The sequence below is a fragment of the Electrona antarctica genome, assembly GCF_951216825.1.
Source record: "Electrona antarctica genome assembly, chromosome: 24".
Lineage (NCBI taxonomy): Eukaryota > Metazoa > Chordata > Actinopteri > Myctophiformes > Myctophidae > Electrona > Electrona antarctica.
In genome coordinates this window covers 16,922,829-16,936,774 of record NC_136803.1, presented here as the reverse complement: position 1 = coordinate 16,936,774, position 13,946 = coordinate 16,922,829, and the positions used below count along the sequence as shown (strand labels likewise).

The 13,946-nt window shown below is 44.3% G+C and overlaps 1 protein-coding gene across 1 annotated transcript in view; it reads left to right on the top strand.

The window, feature by feature from the left end:
* Nucleotides 1–13,946, top strand: part of LOC306917335 (tensin-1-like) — a 96,936-nt gene that overhangs the window by 74,583 nt on the left and 8,407 nt on the right. The window contains exons 19-29 of the mRNA XM_079495510.1: nt 4,095–4,169; nt 5,723–5,749; nt 6,839–6,923; nt 8,495–8,761; nt 9,191–9,540; nt 10,028–10,114; nt 11,227–11,355; nt 11,539–11,634; nt 11,891–11,968; nt 13,033–13,104; nt 13,596–13,625. Of these exons, the coding sequence (XP_079351636.1) occupies nt 4,095–4,169; nt 5,723–5,749; nt 6,839–6,923; nt 8,495–8,761; nt 9,191–9,540; nt 10,028–10,114; nt 11,227–11,355; nt 11,539–11,634; nt 11,891–11,968; nt 13,033–13,104; nt 13,596–13,625 (1,296 nt within the window). The remainder of the gene's footprint in view (nt 1–4,094; nt 4,170–5,722; nt 5,750–6,838; nt 6,924–8,494; nt 8,762–9,190; nt 9,541–10,027; nt 10,115–11,226; nt 11,356–11,538; nt 11,635–11,890; nt 11,969–13,032; nt 13,105–13,595; nt 13,626–13,946) is intronic.

The window sequence follows — 13,946 nt, the reverse complement described above, 5'->3', positions numbered from 1 at the left end:
TCAGCAAAAAAAGATTTTGGAACAAGACTCTTCAGTCAGTCATTAACATTTTTAGCTTCATTCACACTACCGACCGACCGGCATGTGCGTTTACCCATCCCACCATCCAACTCTAATGCAATGCAAGTGGTTATCATAGTTGTATCATTAGATTGTACTGAGATTCAAACGGTTCACAAACCGTATTGTGTAATAAAACCTCTAACCCGACAAATATACAGTATATTCACAGTCACGACTGGCACACCCAGAAAGTTTTTCTAAAACCGTTACAATCATGGCAACATGAAACTATTCAAAAATGATTCACTAGAGAAAGTAGTTTCTTTTAATCCAGATTTTTGCTGATATGTCTTTGAACATCACGTCAAAACAGCTAGCAAACAGCTGTTCAGAGTTAAAGGTATATTCAGTGATTTTACTTAATCTAAATATCACTTATTTTTTCTTTTTTTCTGGATAATCCTCCCTACTATAGAGTGTGCTGACCATATAAGGAGTTCCTCCCTGTCCCCAGTGAGCCCCTGGGGTCAAAAAACCCTAGTTTCAGTTTTGGTGGCGGGTGGCAAAGCCTTCATCCAATCAGGATGAGAGGGGCCTTCCTCGAACCATGATCGAGTGGGGGCGGGCCTTGGTGCACATGCTGTTGGCCTGTTGCACTTCCCCCCACTGTAGAGTGTGCATGTGCACATTTTGTTACCGGGTGGACCAGGTTTTTTTCCAAATCACTGAATGCTCCTTTAAGAGAAGAGTGGGAACTTGTGTACAAACACCGCCCGACCCGGAGTCACTCAGTCACCACTCACCATGCTATGTGCACGGGCGGTGCTTATAGAAGCCCACACGGCCAGGGGTTGTACGTATGGAAACCGTGTGCTGTGGGCTGTGGCTGCTCACACGAGTTCACGCTCGTCAGCTTTGGGAATGAACTCCTTATTATACTGAACGACTCGCGGGCTCAGGAAATCAGAGCTGATGTACAGAATCAGAGCACTTTGGGTCACCACCACCACCACCGCTGAGACTGTGGTTCGATTCCTCCACGGTCTCGCCTCCAGCTTGGCGCTCCTCCTGCGGACACAATTGGCCGCGGTTGCGCGGGTTGGGAGGAAGCAGCTGGCCACTCCGTGTGTATTGGAGGAGACATGTGGTTGTCTGCACCCTCCCCGATACCAAACGGTAGAGCTTGACAGTGACAGGGACTACACAAACATGGAGGGAAATGGCAATGAATGAATTGAAATTGGGCAGGAAAACTAAAAAAACAAAACAAAAAAACACTTTGGATCATGATTTGCGGTTTGGAGGAAAAACCACACTACTACAAAATACAAGGAGAGCTTTGTTAATCGGAAGCTTGCAAGTAGAGTCAGCCACTTTAAAATCAGAATCCATCCATTCTGTCATTCTCTAACCATACAATACTAACAGATCTGTGCCTTTAGTCTGATTCAGGGACGTGCAGAGAGTGTTAGAGGGGCAGGGGCTGAAATCCCGTAAGGGGGCACTTTTGGACAAAAATAGGAGATCAGCTATTTTCGGGGTGCAACCCAGCACTCTTTAGCTAGTGGAGATGCGGTGTGTACGACATAGATTTCAAAACAAATTTGTTCAACGCAAAAATACTGTGTTCAAGTTCAGGAGACTTCGGAGAAAAAAGCAATTCTCCTGAATGCTGCCTTCCGTCATACATGGCATGGAAAGGAGTGGCATTTTGCATTTCTTTCGCCATAGTAAATTCTGCATTCGTGGTGTGGAAAGGGCAGTTGTTTTACAGACGGGTAAAAGGGCAGGGGCTGAAGCCCCCTTTGATGTCTATGTGTGCACGTCCCTGGTGACGCGCTGTGAGCTTGTAGATCGGCCGGTGCCCGGCACAATGTACATTGTAGCAATAAACTGCTATTTTAGAGACACGGTAATTATTACATATTCACAGCAACAACACAAGTATAAATCCGGTGTCCACCAAAGCCTTTCCTTCCTGCATTTAAATGCATCTGACCTTATTATTGTTCTTCCCAAAATGCATGCATGACCAATTGACCATATCAGAATCATGTACTACTGTAGCCTGGCTAATAAGCCAGACTCAAATCACACTGTCGTGTGGTATAGAGGGCAGCACGGGTCCATAAAATTGGACCCGGTCCGAAACGGACCCGTTGATATCAGAACAGAACCGATCCGGATCCGAAAACATTCTAATTGGCCGCACCCGGCCCGGACCCGGACCCGAAAGTTTTGGATCCGGTCTGAAACGGACCCGTTAAAAACAGGATCCTATCCGAAATAAACCTACCCGTTCCGAAAGACCCGTTACACCCGTGGTGTGCCCAATCCTATATTATGCTTATTTTCGCCGTGACTGTGATTATGAGACTGAAGTGAACACTGTGACTGAACGTCAGCATCACCCCCGCCTTTACAAAGGAGCGCTGAAAATAGCCGATCTACAAGCTCGCAATGCGTCGCATGGTTAAGTACAGTTTGCACTGCAGTGCAAACTGTACTTAACCATCTTCTTGTAGATCGTCTATTTTCAGCGCTTGCAGTTGCACAGCACAATGCAGAGCAGATTCAGAACAGAACTACATTTCCACGGACTTTCGTCTTATTAGATGTCCCCGTCTTCTGCATGTCGTAGGTAAGCAGTGAGTCACACTTTGTGCATTTAGCAGCACCAACATTGTTACCGTCCGCGTCGACAATGATAACAAAACTGTCCCAGACATCCGACTTCCCCTTAGGAGATTGCGTGCTGTAATCGTTTGATTGTAGTTTGCGTTTCACCTCGCTCAAGAAGGGGGCCGCCATGGTGATGATAGCTACTGTCCGTGTTGTGTGTGACTGTGCGCGTGCTGCGCACACACTGTGACACACCCACCACCAGTGGATACGTTCCATTTCCAAATCCTCGAGGCGTGTATTTTAGAACATAATCATTACAACGCAGTTGAACGCACGCATACCATAATGTCTATTTTCAAAACCTATTTTTAAAGTTGAAAGGTTTAATATATAATAAAAATCGGGTCCTGCACGGGCATTTCGGGTATTCTGCATTGCAGATGCCCGAAACGAGGCCTGCAGCTTTGAAATGGAACCGACCCGTTCCCCGACGGCATGTCAATATTGTGCACCCGACCCGGCTCGGTTCTCGGTTCGGATCTCGGGTATTCGGGTCCGGGTGGACCCGTGCTGCCCTCTAGTGTGGTATTTGAGTCTGGAGATGCTGTGTATGGATCTTGTTTCCCGGGGGGCGGGTTCAAACATTTTCTCTTTGACGCAATTGGTCAGAGCTACTGTCAGTCAAAGGTCTCCAGCATTGAACGTCAGTGTACCAAAGCCCGCCCATATTGCATACCGTGTCCCGATTGGCCACACCAGTTCTCTGGTGTAGGAAATGGGCGTACAATTGAGCCTCTCCAGACCGTAATCCGCCGGCAGGCAAATTTGTTTTTGCCAACGGCTGATTCGGTCTGGCTTATTAGCCAGGCTAGTACTACTGTACCTGTGGAGGAGAATTCCATGCTAGAATGCTTTCTTACCTTTCTTACCTTTCTTTGTAGTTTTTACGTCCCCACCAAAGAGATCCAGGTGTTTTTTTGTGCAAAAACTCCTTATTGGCTATTTCCCCTACCATAAGCCCTCAATGAATTGCATTGCATTGAATGGGGCTATGGGGTGTTGTGCTAATTTCCATCGAAATAAGTAGTAAAGTGTGCCGCTTGGGATATTATTTACATTATGAAGAGAGGATATATACAAAAAAATAATCATTTTGAGCGATATATCCTCAATTCCCATTCAATTCATTTAGGGCTTATGGTAGGGGAAATAGCCAATAAGGAGGTTTTGCACAAAATAACACCTGGACCTCTTTGGTGGGGACGTAACAACTACAAATAAAGGTAAGAAAGCCTTCTAGCATGGAATTCTCCTTTAACACATTCACTCAATGGTTTGGGTAAATATTTAACACATGTTCCCTTTTTCCTTCTCTTTTTCACTGTTTCACTGTCGCTCTCTCGTCTTGCTCCGTCTCTCTCTCTCTCTCTCTCTCTCTCTCTCTCTCTCTCTCTCTCTCTCTCTAGCTCGCGGCCCTCCAGGGTTGGCCAACACTCCACTTTCAGCCCTGGGACTGAGGTCACAGCACGACGGTGGATCAGGTCAGTTTACACACACACACACACACACACACACACACACACACACACACACACACACAGCGGGGTCATTATACTTAGCCCGATCTCATCCAAACGCGGTGAAATAGCACGGATGGCCAATTCCGTACATACACGCCCTTGAAAACCCCCAAATCCGTACATATTACACTACTACCGTTTTGACCGTGACGGAGGCGTGGCTTTCACTAGCATTGTATTTACGGAACTGCCAAGTCGTGGAGCAAGGTCAAGGTTTGACATTATTTACGATTCTGTGCTATTGGGTTACTAGACTCGGAAATCCAGACGTTTTTATTTCCAGGGAGAAAAAAAAAGTCTGGGACAGAGTCCACTTCAATTCGGCATAGAGTAGCGCAAACGTTGATCACTCTCTGCTGATTTCTGATCGTCTGCACCTTTGTTAAATTGACGCGCACACGTACCCACACACTCTCCTTTTCCTGTTTCCTGACAGTCTTGCTACTGTCCTGTCTACACAAAGCTAAATACATACATACGAGAGTATACAGTTAGTACATACAGAATATATATACAGTATCTACCGTATATATATATACTGTATATATATATATATATATATATATATATCTATGATCATCGTTGTCATTGCACTCGAGCGTATCCAACTGATAGCCTTGGTATCAGCCCAAGCCGCTGGAAAGGGCTGATACAGCCATGCTCGAGGTCGGGGGGAAAAAAGGACAACGATGAACCGAGTGACGTGTTTAACACACACACACACACACACTCACACTCACACTCACACTCACACTCACACACACTCACACTCACACTCTCACACACATATCATTATTTATTCACAAAGACAAAACCCATTTGTGCTGCTGGGATTCCCCGACAGAGTGCAGAGGGAGCTGGCTGAGAACAATGCTATTGGCGGCCGTGCTATCACGCAGCCTTTCTATGAACCGTCAAAGGTTTGGTTCCTTTGCGCCCGGATAAACTGCAGTCTTCTTAGCCATACATTTTATATATAAAACTATGCACAGCAACCGTGTTTGGAAGGCAGAGTTCCGTCCGTGTCCGATCTGAGTTCCTTCTGCAGTAATGTTTCAGTAACAGTACAGTTAAGTGCACGGTGGCACTTTAGCTTGTGCTCATTGGTCAGCCTACCGTGTTATCCATACGGCAGCTGACCAATCGGTTCAAGCTTATCAGCCTCTCTCTGCCCGATACAAATAAAGACTCGTTACAGTATGTAATAAATGCACTTATTAATTTGAAGCTTAATCATGAAATGGTTAAGCTCTTTAGCCCTATATTTTAACTCCTATATATCATACAACCAATAACAAAAATAGCTGATCTGCAAGCAGTATATCTATCTCAGTGCATCGCGATTTTCTTTTCCTTTTTCTTTTTAGAAAATATTAGAATTTTCCCCCAAATCTCCCATACACTTCCAAGTCTTGCGTGGCGCTCAAGAATGTCTTCCCTGTGTTCTCCTCTTCCACACATTCTATCTGTTTTCCCTCTCTGGCTTTCTGTCTTCCGTTCCTGCCGTGCGTCAGGCTCTGACTCTAGTGACGGCGAGCAAGGTAAGGCCGCTTGTCGTGAGAAAACAATTCGGCACGCGCGCCGTCCTCCCGTCACAGACTGTCGCACACAAAACACAGCGTACTGTACAATACTTTGCATTTGGCTGTTGCCCCAAAAATGTCCTAATGCAGATAACTACTTAACTCTTCTTCTTTGTTTTTGGTGTAGTGGCATAGCGTAGTTACAGTATGGCGGGCCCCAGTGCAGGCTGTTTAGGCCGCACTGGCTGCACTGTCTGTCTATAGCTATGCGCCTATGCCACTGTTTTGGTGTCTCACTGCAACCACTCGCATAGCGTTTCAACCGTGCATCCCCAGGTTTCATGTGACACGTTCCCCACACTGCTTTCTGCAGAATGCATTTGTTTTGGGAATGTAACAGTTTTTTAACTCACTTTCTCCTGGTCAAACAAACCCATAATTAGCCCTTCGCTAAACCCCCCCGCACCCAAAAGCGATTGTCCACAATGCCAATCCAAATTCTGTTTAGCAACCGTTGCTGCTAAGGATGACAAGCTTTCGTCACCTCATAGCTGTCAGTGTTATTTTGCATGGCTGTGTTGCTGAATACATACACAGCCTAACGTCGGTATGAAGTTACATGACCTAGGAGATGGCAATAATCACCGTACTAGTCTTACCGTGCATTAAAATGAAAAACCCTGTCGGACGGTCGTAAGTTCATTGAGTTGGATACTATTTCCCCTCTTAACATTTCCTCGTATTTCTATTTATTGAAATAAAGTAATGTACATTTGTCCAGTGCAGTGCCTACTGCAGGCCTGGTTGACTAGATGTAGAAGACATTTGATTTTTATTAAGCTATTGCTACTGAAATGATCGATTATTTATATGGAGAAATCCCCGTCATTTAACATGCATCTCAATGGGGGAGAAGGAAAGCTTGCCATGTCGCCTCTCCTATAGTAACCGTTGCTAACGTGCCTATTGGACAAGGAGGGACGTAGCGAAAGGGCTAATTGCATCCCACTTCTTCCAGTTCAACGTGTTAACGGCTTGTAGTGGTGTACAGTATGTCCAGACTGAGCCTGTGCTGACAGCTTGGATGTGGCTGTTTTGTGTCCTCAGATACACGCTTTGTTTTTGGAGACAGAGTGCACCACGCCTTCAATGCCCCGCTGTCCTCCAGTAGCCCCATCCACAGTCCTGAGAGGTAGGTGTACATACATTTATGATGAATTGAACAAGGTGGACTACAAGTGTATAGTGCTTTATTGGGTCGTCCACTCACAGTTAACAGTTTTATTGTATTGAGTTGTGCTTGAAATGTACTGTAATTCTGCAAACTGTTAATACATACTTCAATCAATCAATCAATCAATCAATCAATCAATCAATCAATCAATCAGAGGTTCTGTTGGGAGACTCAAACAAGATCAGTGGTTACATGTGCTACTGTAGAGTTAGGTGATATTAATAATAATAATAGCTCAAATGTATATAGCGCTTTTCTAAATACCCAAAGCGCTTTACATAAGTAGGAACAGACTTTATACAGAAAAAAAACCAAAGCATAACAGATACAACAACAGTACAAGGTTAAAAAGATAAAAGGATAAACGAGGGAAGGGGTGACATCTTAACCAGACCTCAGCTGGGGAAAGCTATCCTGAAGAGGTGGGTTTTGAGTGAGGTTTTGAATGAGAGGAGAGAGGGACAAACTCTGAGATGGTTGGGGAGTTAATTCCAGAGGTTGGGGGGGCCGAAACGTAGAAGATGTTGTCCATAGTCAACATCACCCATAACCTTAGAGTATATATGAATAGAGACGGCACCGGATTCCTCCTCCCATCCACTTGCATTAAGTTGCTCAAAAGCGCATGAGGCGATTTCACTCCTCCTTCCTTGTAGGAACAGAGTGCATTCTGGGATTGATTGGGCCAAGAACATGAACGCGCTGCCATTGCACTGAAACCGCGTTCACGTGTCATCATGAACGTGCGCAATGATAGTCAACGGACCAGCGCGTTCATGTGTTTGGCCCAGCGCTGCAATACCAAATTCGGCCACTATGTCCATTGCGCATCAGCGTTTCCTCCGGGTGCCGTCTCTATTCATATATACTCTAAGCCCATAACTCATGCAAATCATCTACAATCTGCATCTGGTTTAAACCTGAAATATGCCCCGAATAGGCAATGTCACATTTTCTTTGGCACCAGTCTTTGCTTTGTGAAAGAGCTTATAGGAGCTAATGAGCTGACCTGGACTAAAGTTGTAAGACTCTGGTCTTAAACAGATAACATAGATCAGTGCTTCTCAACCAGTGGTCCAGGGACCACCAGTGGTCTTTGAGAGGGTTCCAGGTTGTCCCCAGCTAAAGGGGGGTTGGATAAACGAGGCCCATTTTATGCTCTCAAGACTTAAATTATTCAAAAAAAATCTGCATTACTTAATTTACAAGAAGTCTATACATTTAGAGAGAATGTAGAAGAAATGTTATTTTGATCAACGTTTGCCTGTTATGTCTCCTATGGTACCTCTTCAAGGATTGATGTGGTACCACAGCATGGAATTGTGGACAAAATCGTATGCAACGATAACAAATGATTCTTTAGCTTTGGGTCTGAGAGGCTAAATCTCATCAAATGGTGGTCCGTGGCTCAAAAATGGCAAATAAATCATGGGCCTTGATATGAAAATTGTACATACATGCAGCTTGTGAATTCTGTTTTCTTCCTTTGGTAACTTGTTTGTTGTTTCACATTTCTGTGTTGTGTGCAGGAGAAGAATGGGCTCCCCGAATCGCCTTCCGGCTGACTCCGGCGCCCACTCCCACTCCCACTCCCACGCCGACCCACACAGGCCCCCGTCTCCCGAGGGCTCCCAGGTCAACATCATGGGCGTGCACACGGTGCCCGGCAGCCCCAACACCCTGCACCGCACCGTGGCCACCAACACACCGCCCAGCCCGGCACTCCAGCGGCGGCTGGCCAGCCAGACCAGCCCCGCGCTGGCCAGACACTCGCCCGCCCCGGCCAACACCACAAGGTAATAATTATTGTTTTTGGATTTTTCATTACAGTTTTGTTTTAGTTTTAGTTTTGACTTCTTTACTAGTTTTTATTTATTTTAACGCTTAGTTTTTAGTTTAGTTTTAGTTTTTTCGGCCCTTTTCAATCCTGCACCCGACGAATAAGTCAGGTGCACGATTGAAAAGGGCCAGAGTAAGTAACTCAAGAAAAGATGGCATTTAAAAATATATATATTTACAGATTAAGTTTATACATAAATTGACAAAACCAAAAACTACGGGATTTTTTTCTATCATTTCAGTTAGTTTTGTAAACACACACAATACAGTTTCAGTTAGTTATCGTTTTTCTTTTCCCTTTCTAGTTTTTATTTAGTTCAGTTAACAAAATTATTTTTTTTTAATTTAAATTTTAGTTAACTCTAATAACCTTGCAACGCCAACAGAGCCCCCAGCAGCAGCAGCAGCCCTCTGGTCAGCCGGAGCCCCCAAAAAATGGCTGGGGTGTCCGTGCCTCCCAGCCCTCTGATGAGCCGCCGGGGCCCGATGTCGGCCAGCGGTCACAGCACACCCGACGAGCAAGGGGCCCTGTCCCGCCAGGGGAGCGCCCAGCCGCCCGCCACACCCACCTTCCCCGTGTCGCCCCAGCTCCCGGAGAAGAGGCAGCGCCAGGCCAGCGGCGGCGAGCACGAGAGGCCCATCAACGGGGGCTCGGTCATGATGTCCTCCACGCCCACCCCGGCAGATGGAAGCGGCTCACACACGCTCCCCGACCTCGCCAAGTTCTCCATATATGGTGAGCAGTCAGTGGTGGAAGAAGTACTCAAAGGTTCTTTACCTAAGTAAAATTATAAATACTGCAATAGAAATACTAAAAGTATTGGCATTGAAATGTACTTAAAGTACCAACAGTAAAAGTGCTCATTACGCAATATGTCCCATTTGAGTTTTCAAAATGTATGAACATCTTTTGAAAATAGCTGATCTACAAGCTCATGCGACGCATTGTGAGCTTGTAGATCTGCTATTTTCAAAATCTACGTTGACTAAGTAACAAAAGTTTTCAAATAATTGTGGAGTAAAAGTACAATATTTGTTTCTTTGCCAGTTTTAACTGAAAGTACAGTACATTTTATGATGTTTTGTTGACTGTTTATTACACCACAATATATGATATTAAAATCTATATATCCGTTTAAGAACCAATTAAAAAAAAAGCTAAACTGAATGTATGATAAATAATCACACTTCACACTTCACACTTGTCTCATCCTTCAAAACAGATGGCTATCCAGACATCAAGATGAACGTCAAGTTTGTCCAGGACACTTCCAAGTTCTGGTACAAGCCGGACATCACCAGGGAGCAAGGTGAGACCATAACCACCGTGACCCTGCTCTCTGCGGTGGAATCCTTATGCTTTCTTTCTATGCTAAAAAGAACAAGGAGTCCGTTCCGAAGAATTGGTGATTTAACCCATTTTGACCTGAGATCAGATTCTAAAAATGTCTTCTACATCCTGACAGTTCTTAGATTTTTCAAAAATAGCAGACCTACAAGCTCGTAGCGCGCCACTCGGTGGCGCGCTATGAGCTTGTAGATCTGCTATTTTTCAATAGCTAAAGCATAACATAATGCTAACACCAAAAGGGGTTCCCGCGCAGAATGAGTTAATAAACAAAAATGATTCAACAAAACAAACGTGATCAGCCAGGGTTCTATGTCTCTATCAACTTGTCCGTAGTACCAACACAGGAGAACGACCGCTTCCCTCAGCACCACAACTGAAAGTAAAAACACAAGCAAAACAATCCCATAATACTCCTCGCCGGTGCCCCAGCCCACCAACCAGGAACGGGAACAATCTCCCTGTATATATACTGTACCATAGGGTTACAGCATCTTTTCACCAAGTACAGTTAAAGCTGCCTGCAATCCGTACCTAAAATGTCCTCCCCGAGATTTGAACCTGAGCCTTCCGCGTGGGTGATCAAACAGCTACTAGTCATGTTGTATTGACATACTCTACCATTATACTAATTGGCTTAAATACAGTTTTAGTCATTGGAATAAGTTCTGGCTCGCTGCAATAATTATCTCACAGGTTTCAACACGGTAAACATCATAGCCGATATATTTTCAGAAACATAGATACATGTGCGGAATCCTGCCGACCACCATATTGTTTTACCCTGAATCTTCCGCCTGATTTATACAGTCGTGTTACGCATAGAAAATACAAGCTCACTACGATGGGTACAAGTTAGACCGAGCTTGTAGATGACCTATTTTTATTGCTCACCAACCACACGAGGTTGGTGCGCACACATGTAGAGTGGTCATCTTTACCTTCAGCCAACCTTTCTCCCCTTCAATGTCTTAACGGCTGTCCTCTGCTTTCTGCTGTTCTCCCGTCTTCCTCCTTCCCTTGTCCCTCCCCTTTTCTCCACCCCCCCCCCTCCTTCTTCTCCCCCCCGTTCAGCCATCAACGTGTTGAAAGACAGGGAGCCCGGGGCGTTCGTCATCCGGGACAGTCATTCGTTCCGCGGGGCGTACGGCCTGGCCATGAAGGTAGCCTGCCCTCCTCCCACCGCCCAACCCAACAAGAAAGGTAAATGTAACTTTATGAACATGTACAAATAAAATAAATGTTAATTTCTTAAGTCTCGGGTCTAAGGAGCTTTCCTCCTTTTTTCATGCAGTGAGCGAGTCTTTTTCTGTCGGTTTTCCTTTAGCAAACTATAAATATATCAGTTGATAAGCAGCGTTAATGTCCTCGTGCTTCCTGTTCCAGTTCCTGACATCACCAACGAGCTGGTGAGGCATTTCCTGATTGAGACCAGTGCCAAAGGTGTTCGTCTGAAGGGCTGCCCCAATGAACCGTACTTTGGTGAGTTATTATGTCCCATACATTTCAACAAAATGATACATTTAAAACATGTTCTTAAATATCGGAAATAGTCGATAACTCTGCATGTGTGTGTGTGTGTGTGTGTGTGTGTGTGTGTGTGTGTGTGTGTGTGTGTGTGTGTGTGTGTGTGTGTGTGTGTGTGTGTGTGTGTGTGTGTGTGTGTGTGTGTGTGTGTGTGTGTGTGTGTGTGTGTGTGTGTGTGTGTGTGTGTGTGTGTGTGTGTGTGTGTGTACAGGTTGTCTATCAGCACTGGTGTACCAACACTCCATGACTCCGCTGGCTCTGCCCTGTAAACTGATGATCCCCACCAAAGGTCAGCATCATTTCCTACTATTGACCTACTAAGTCAGGCACACTATGTCATAGCATGCCCCACAGACGCACTGGGAGGGGAACTTTCCCCGGAAGTTACATCAAATGGTCAATGGTGCATTTATATGGCACGTTTATCCAAAGCACTTTATTTTTTGATTTTGAAGGAAACCATGCCAGGCAATTGCACGGCTCTAACCCCAGGGGCAGTGGTGGAATTTACATTTATTTACTTAAGTAAAAGTGCCAATACTGCAATATAGAACTACTTAAAATGTTAATTGAGTAAAAGTACAAAAGTACTCATTATGCCGAATGTTGCCTATTTCAAGTTTTCAAGTCTTTTGAAAACAGCAGATCTACAAGCTCACAATGCGTCGCAATGTGACGCATTGCAGTGCTGTTTTCAAATGTCTGAAATGTATATAGGGCTGAAGTGGTTAATGTATGTTTTGTAATAATAATAATCCAAATCTACAGAGTAACTAGTAAGTACAGTTTTCAAATATATGTAGTGGAGTAAAAGTACAATATTTGGATCCGAGATGCAGTGGAGTAGAAGTAAAAGTATTGGTAGTTGGAGATCGAACAGGGAACCTTCCGTTTTCCCAAGCGGCCGCTCCGAAACGCATTGAGCAATTTAAGAACTGTTTTTTTCCCGACCAATGACAAAGCTTGAACATCTTTGAATGCAGATTGTGGCCCCTGTGTCACAGAGAGTACATTTTTTTGGTAGCGTTTTACTCATTGCTGGCTGTCTGAATACCACAAAAAAAAATTATGTTGACATATTATTGCTTCTATAGCAGCTTTAAATATAGAAAATAGCCGACCAGCTCATGAATAATCACAATGTTTAATGATTGCGTCCTTCGTCAGAGTTGGTTCATGAAAATACAAGAAGATATAGCACACTTTATTTTCTGATCACTTTTTGATGTGCGCTCAAATTATGATTATATCGAGTCGGTTTCCGACTGGGAATTCTCTTCTGTTCAGTTAATTTCTGTTCTATCGTTATTCATCGTATTCTATTTCATTCTACAATGTCTTGTCGCTGAACAGATCCAAACGAGGAGGCCCTAGAACTGGCGACCCCTACTGATGCAGTTGTGGAACTTCTGAAACAAGGAGCAGGTGAGAGCAACCTGTCAAATATATGCTCATTTCATTTGCGTTACGTGCGGTGCCTACACGTGTCAGGTGTGTCTACCTGAGCAGGTCTTCCTTCATGCCGGGAACAGACTGTACATGGTTTTAAAGCCCAAATGTGTCGCCACATCGACTTAGATATCGAATTAGATCTTTATGACTGGAATTTGTTCAAATGTGAACGTGGTCCTGTAGTTTGAGCTGATCAATTTAAAATCTGAATGAAGCCTGTTAATTCTGAAATGTTCTAAATGTGCGATGCATAGTCGCTTTGCAGACAGTTGGATTTTAAATGTGTTCGAGGAGTTACTTAGACAAAGAAAAACTGATTCTCTACCACTGCTTTCTTAGAGATGTATCTAATACGTCTTTTAGAGTTATTCCTTTTACTTTTTAATTGCACAATTGCCACGCTGTCTCTGCTTGTAATGTGTTCCTAGTTTAGCTGATCACAACCTATCATCTTTACATTACAGTAGCTCAGAAAGCTCCAGAAGAAGCACATGGTAACTATCAGAATGCACGGTTTTGCTGTATCTTGTCTGGCAATTTTTTTCAAGAATTCAATCCTGTGACAGTCAGCATGAACTTGGAATGCCACGATGTCCGCTGTTGAAGCACTGCGTTGCATATGATTTGTGTTTCATGATTAGCGCTAATGCAGTCTGCAGACTGTTGTGTACTGCATGCCCCATTCTACAGTTGGGTGCCACCGATATTGTCCCTTATTATTTGACCCATTTAGGCCTGACCTCAAAATTAAAAAAAAATCCTTCTAAATCCTCCAGTTTTCTGAAATAAATATTTTCACGATTTTTCAAAAATAG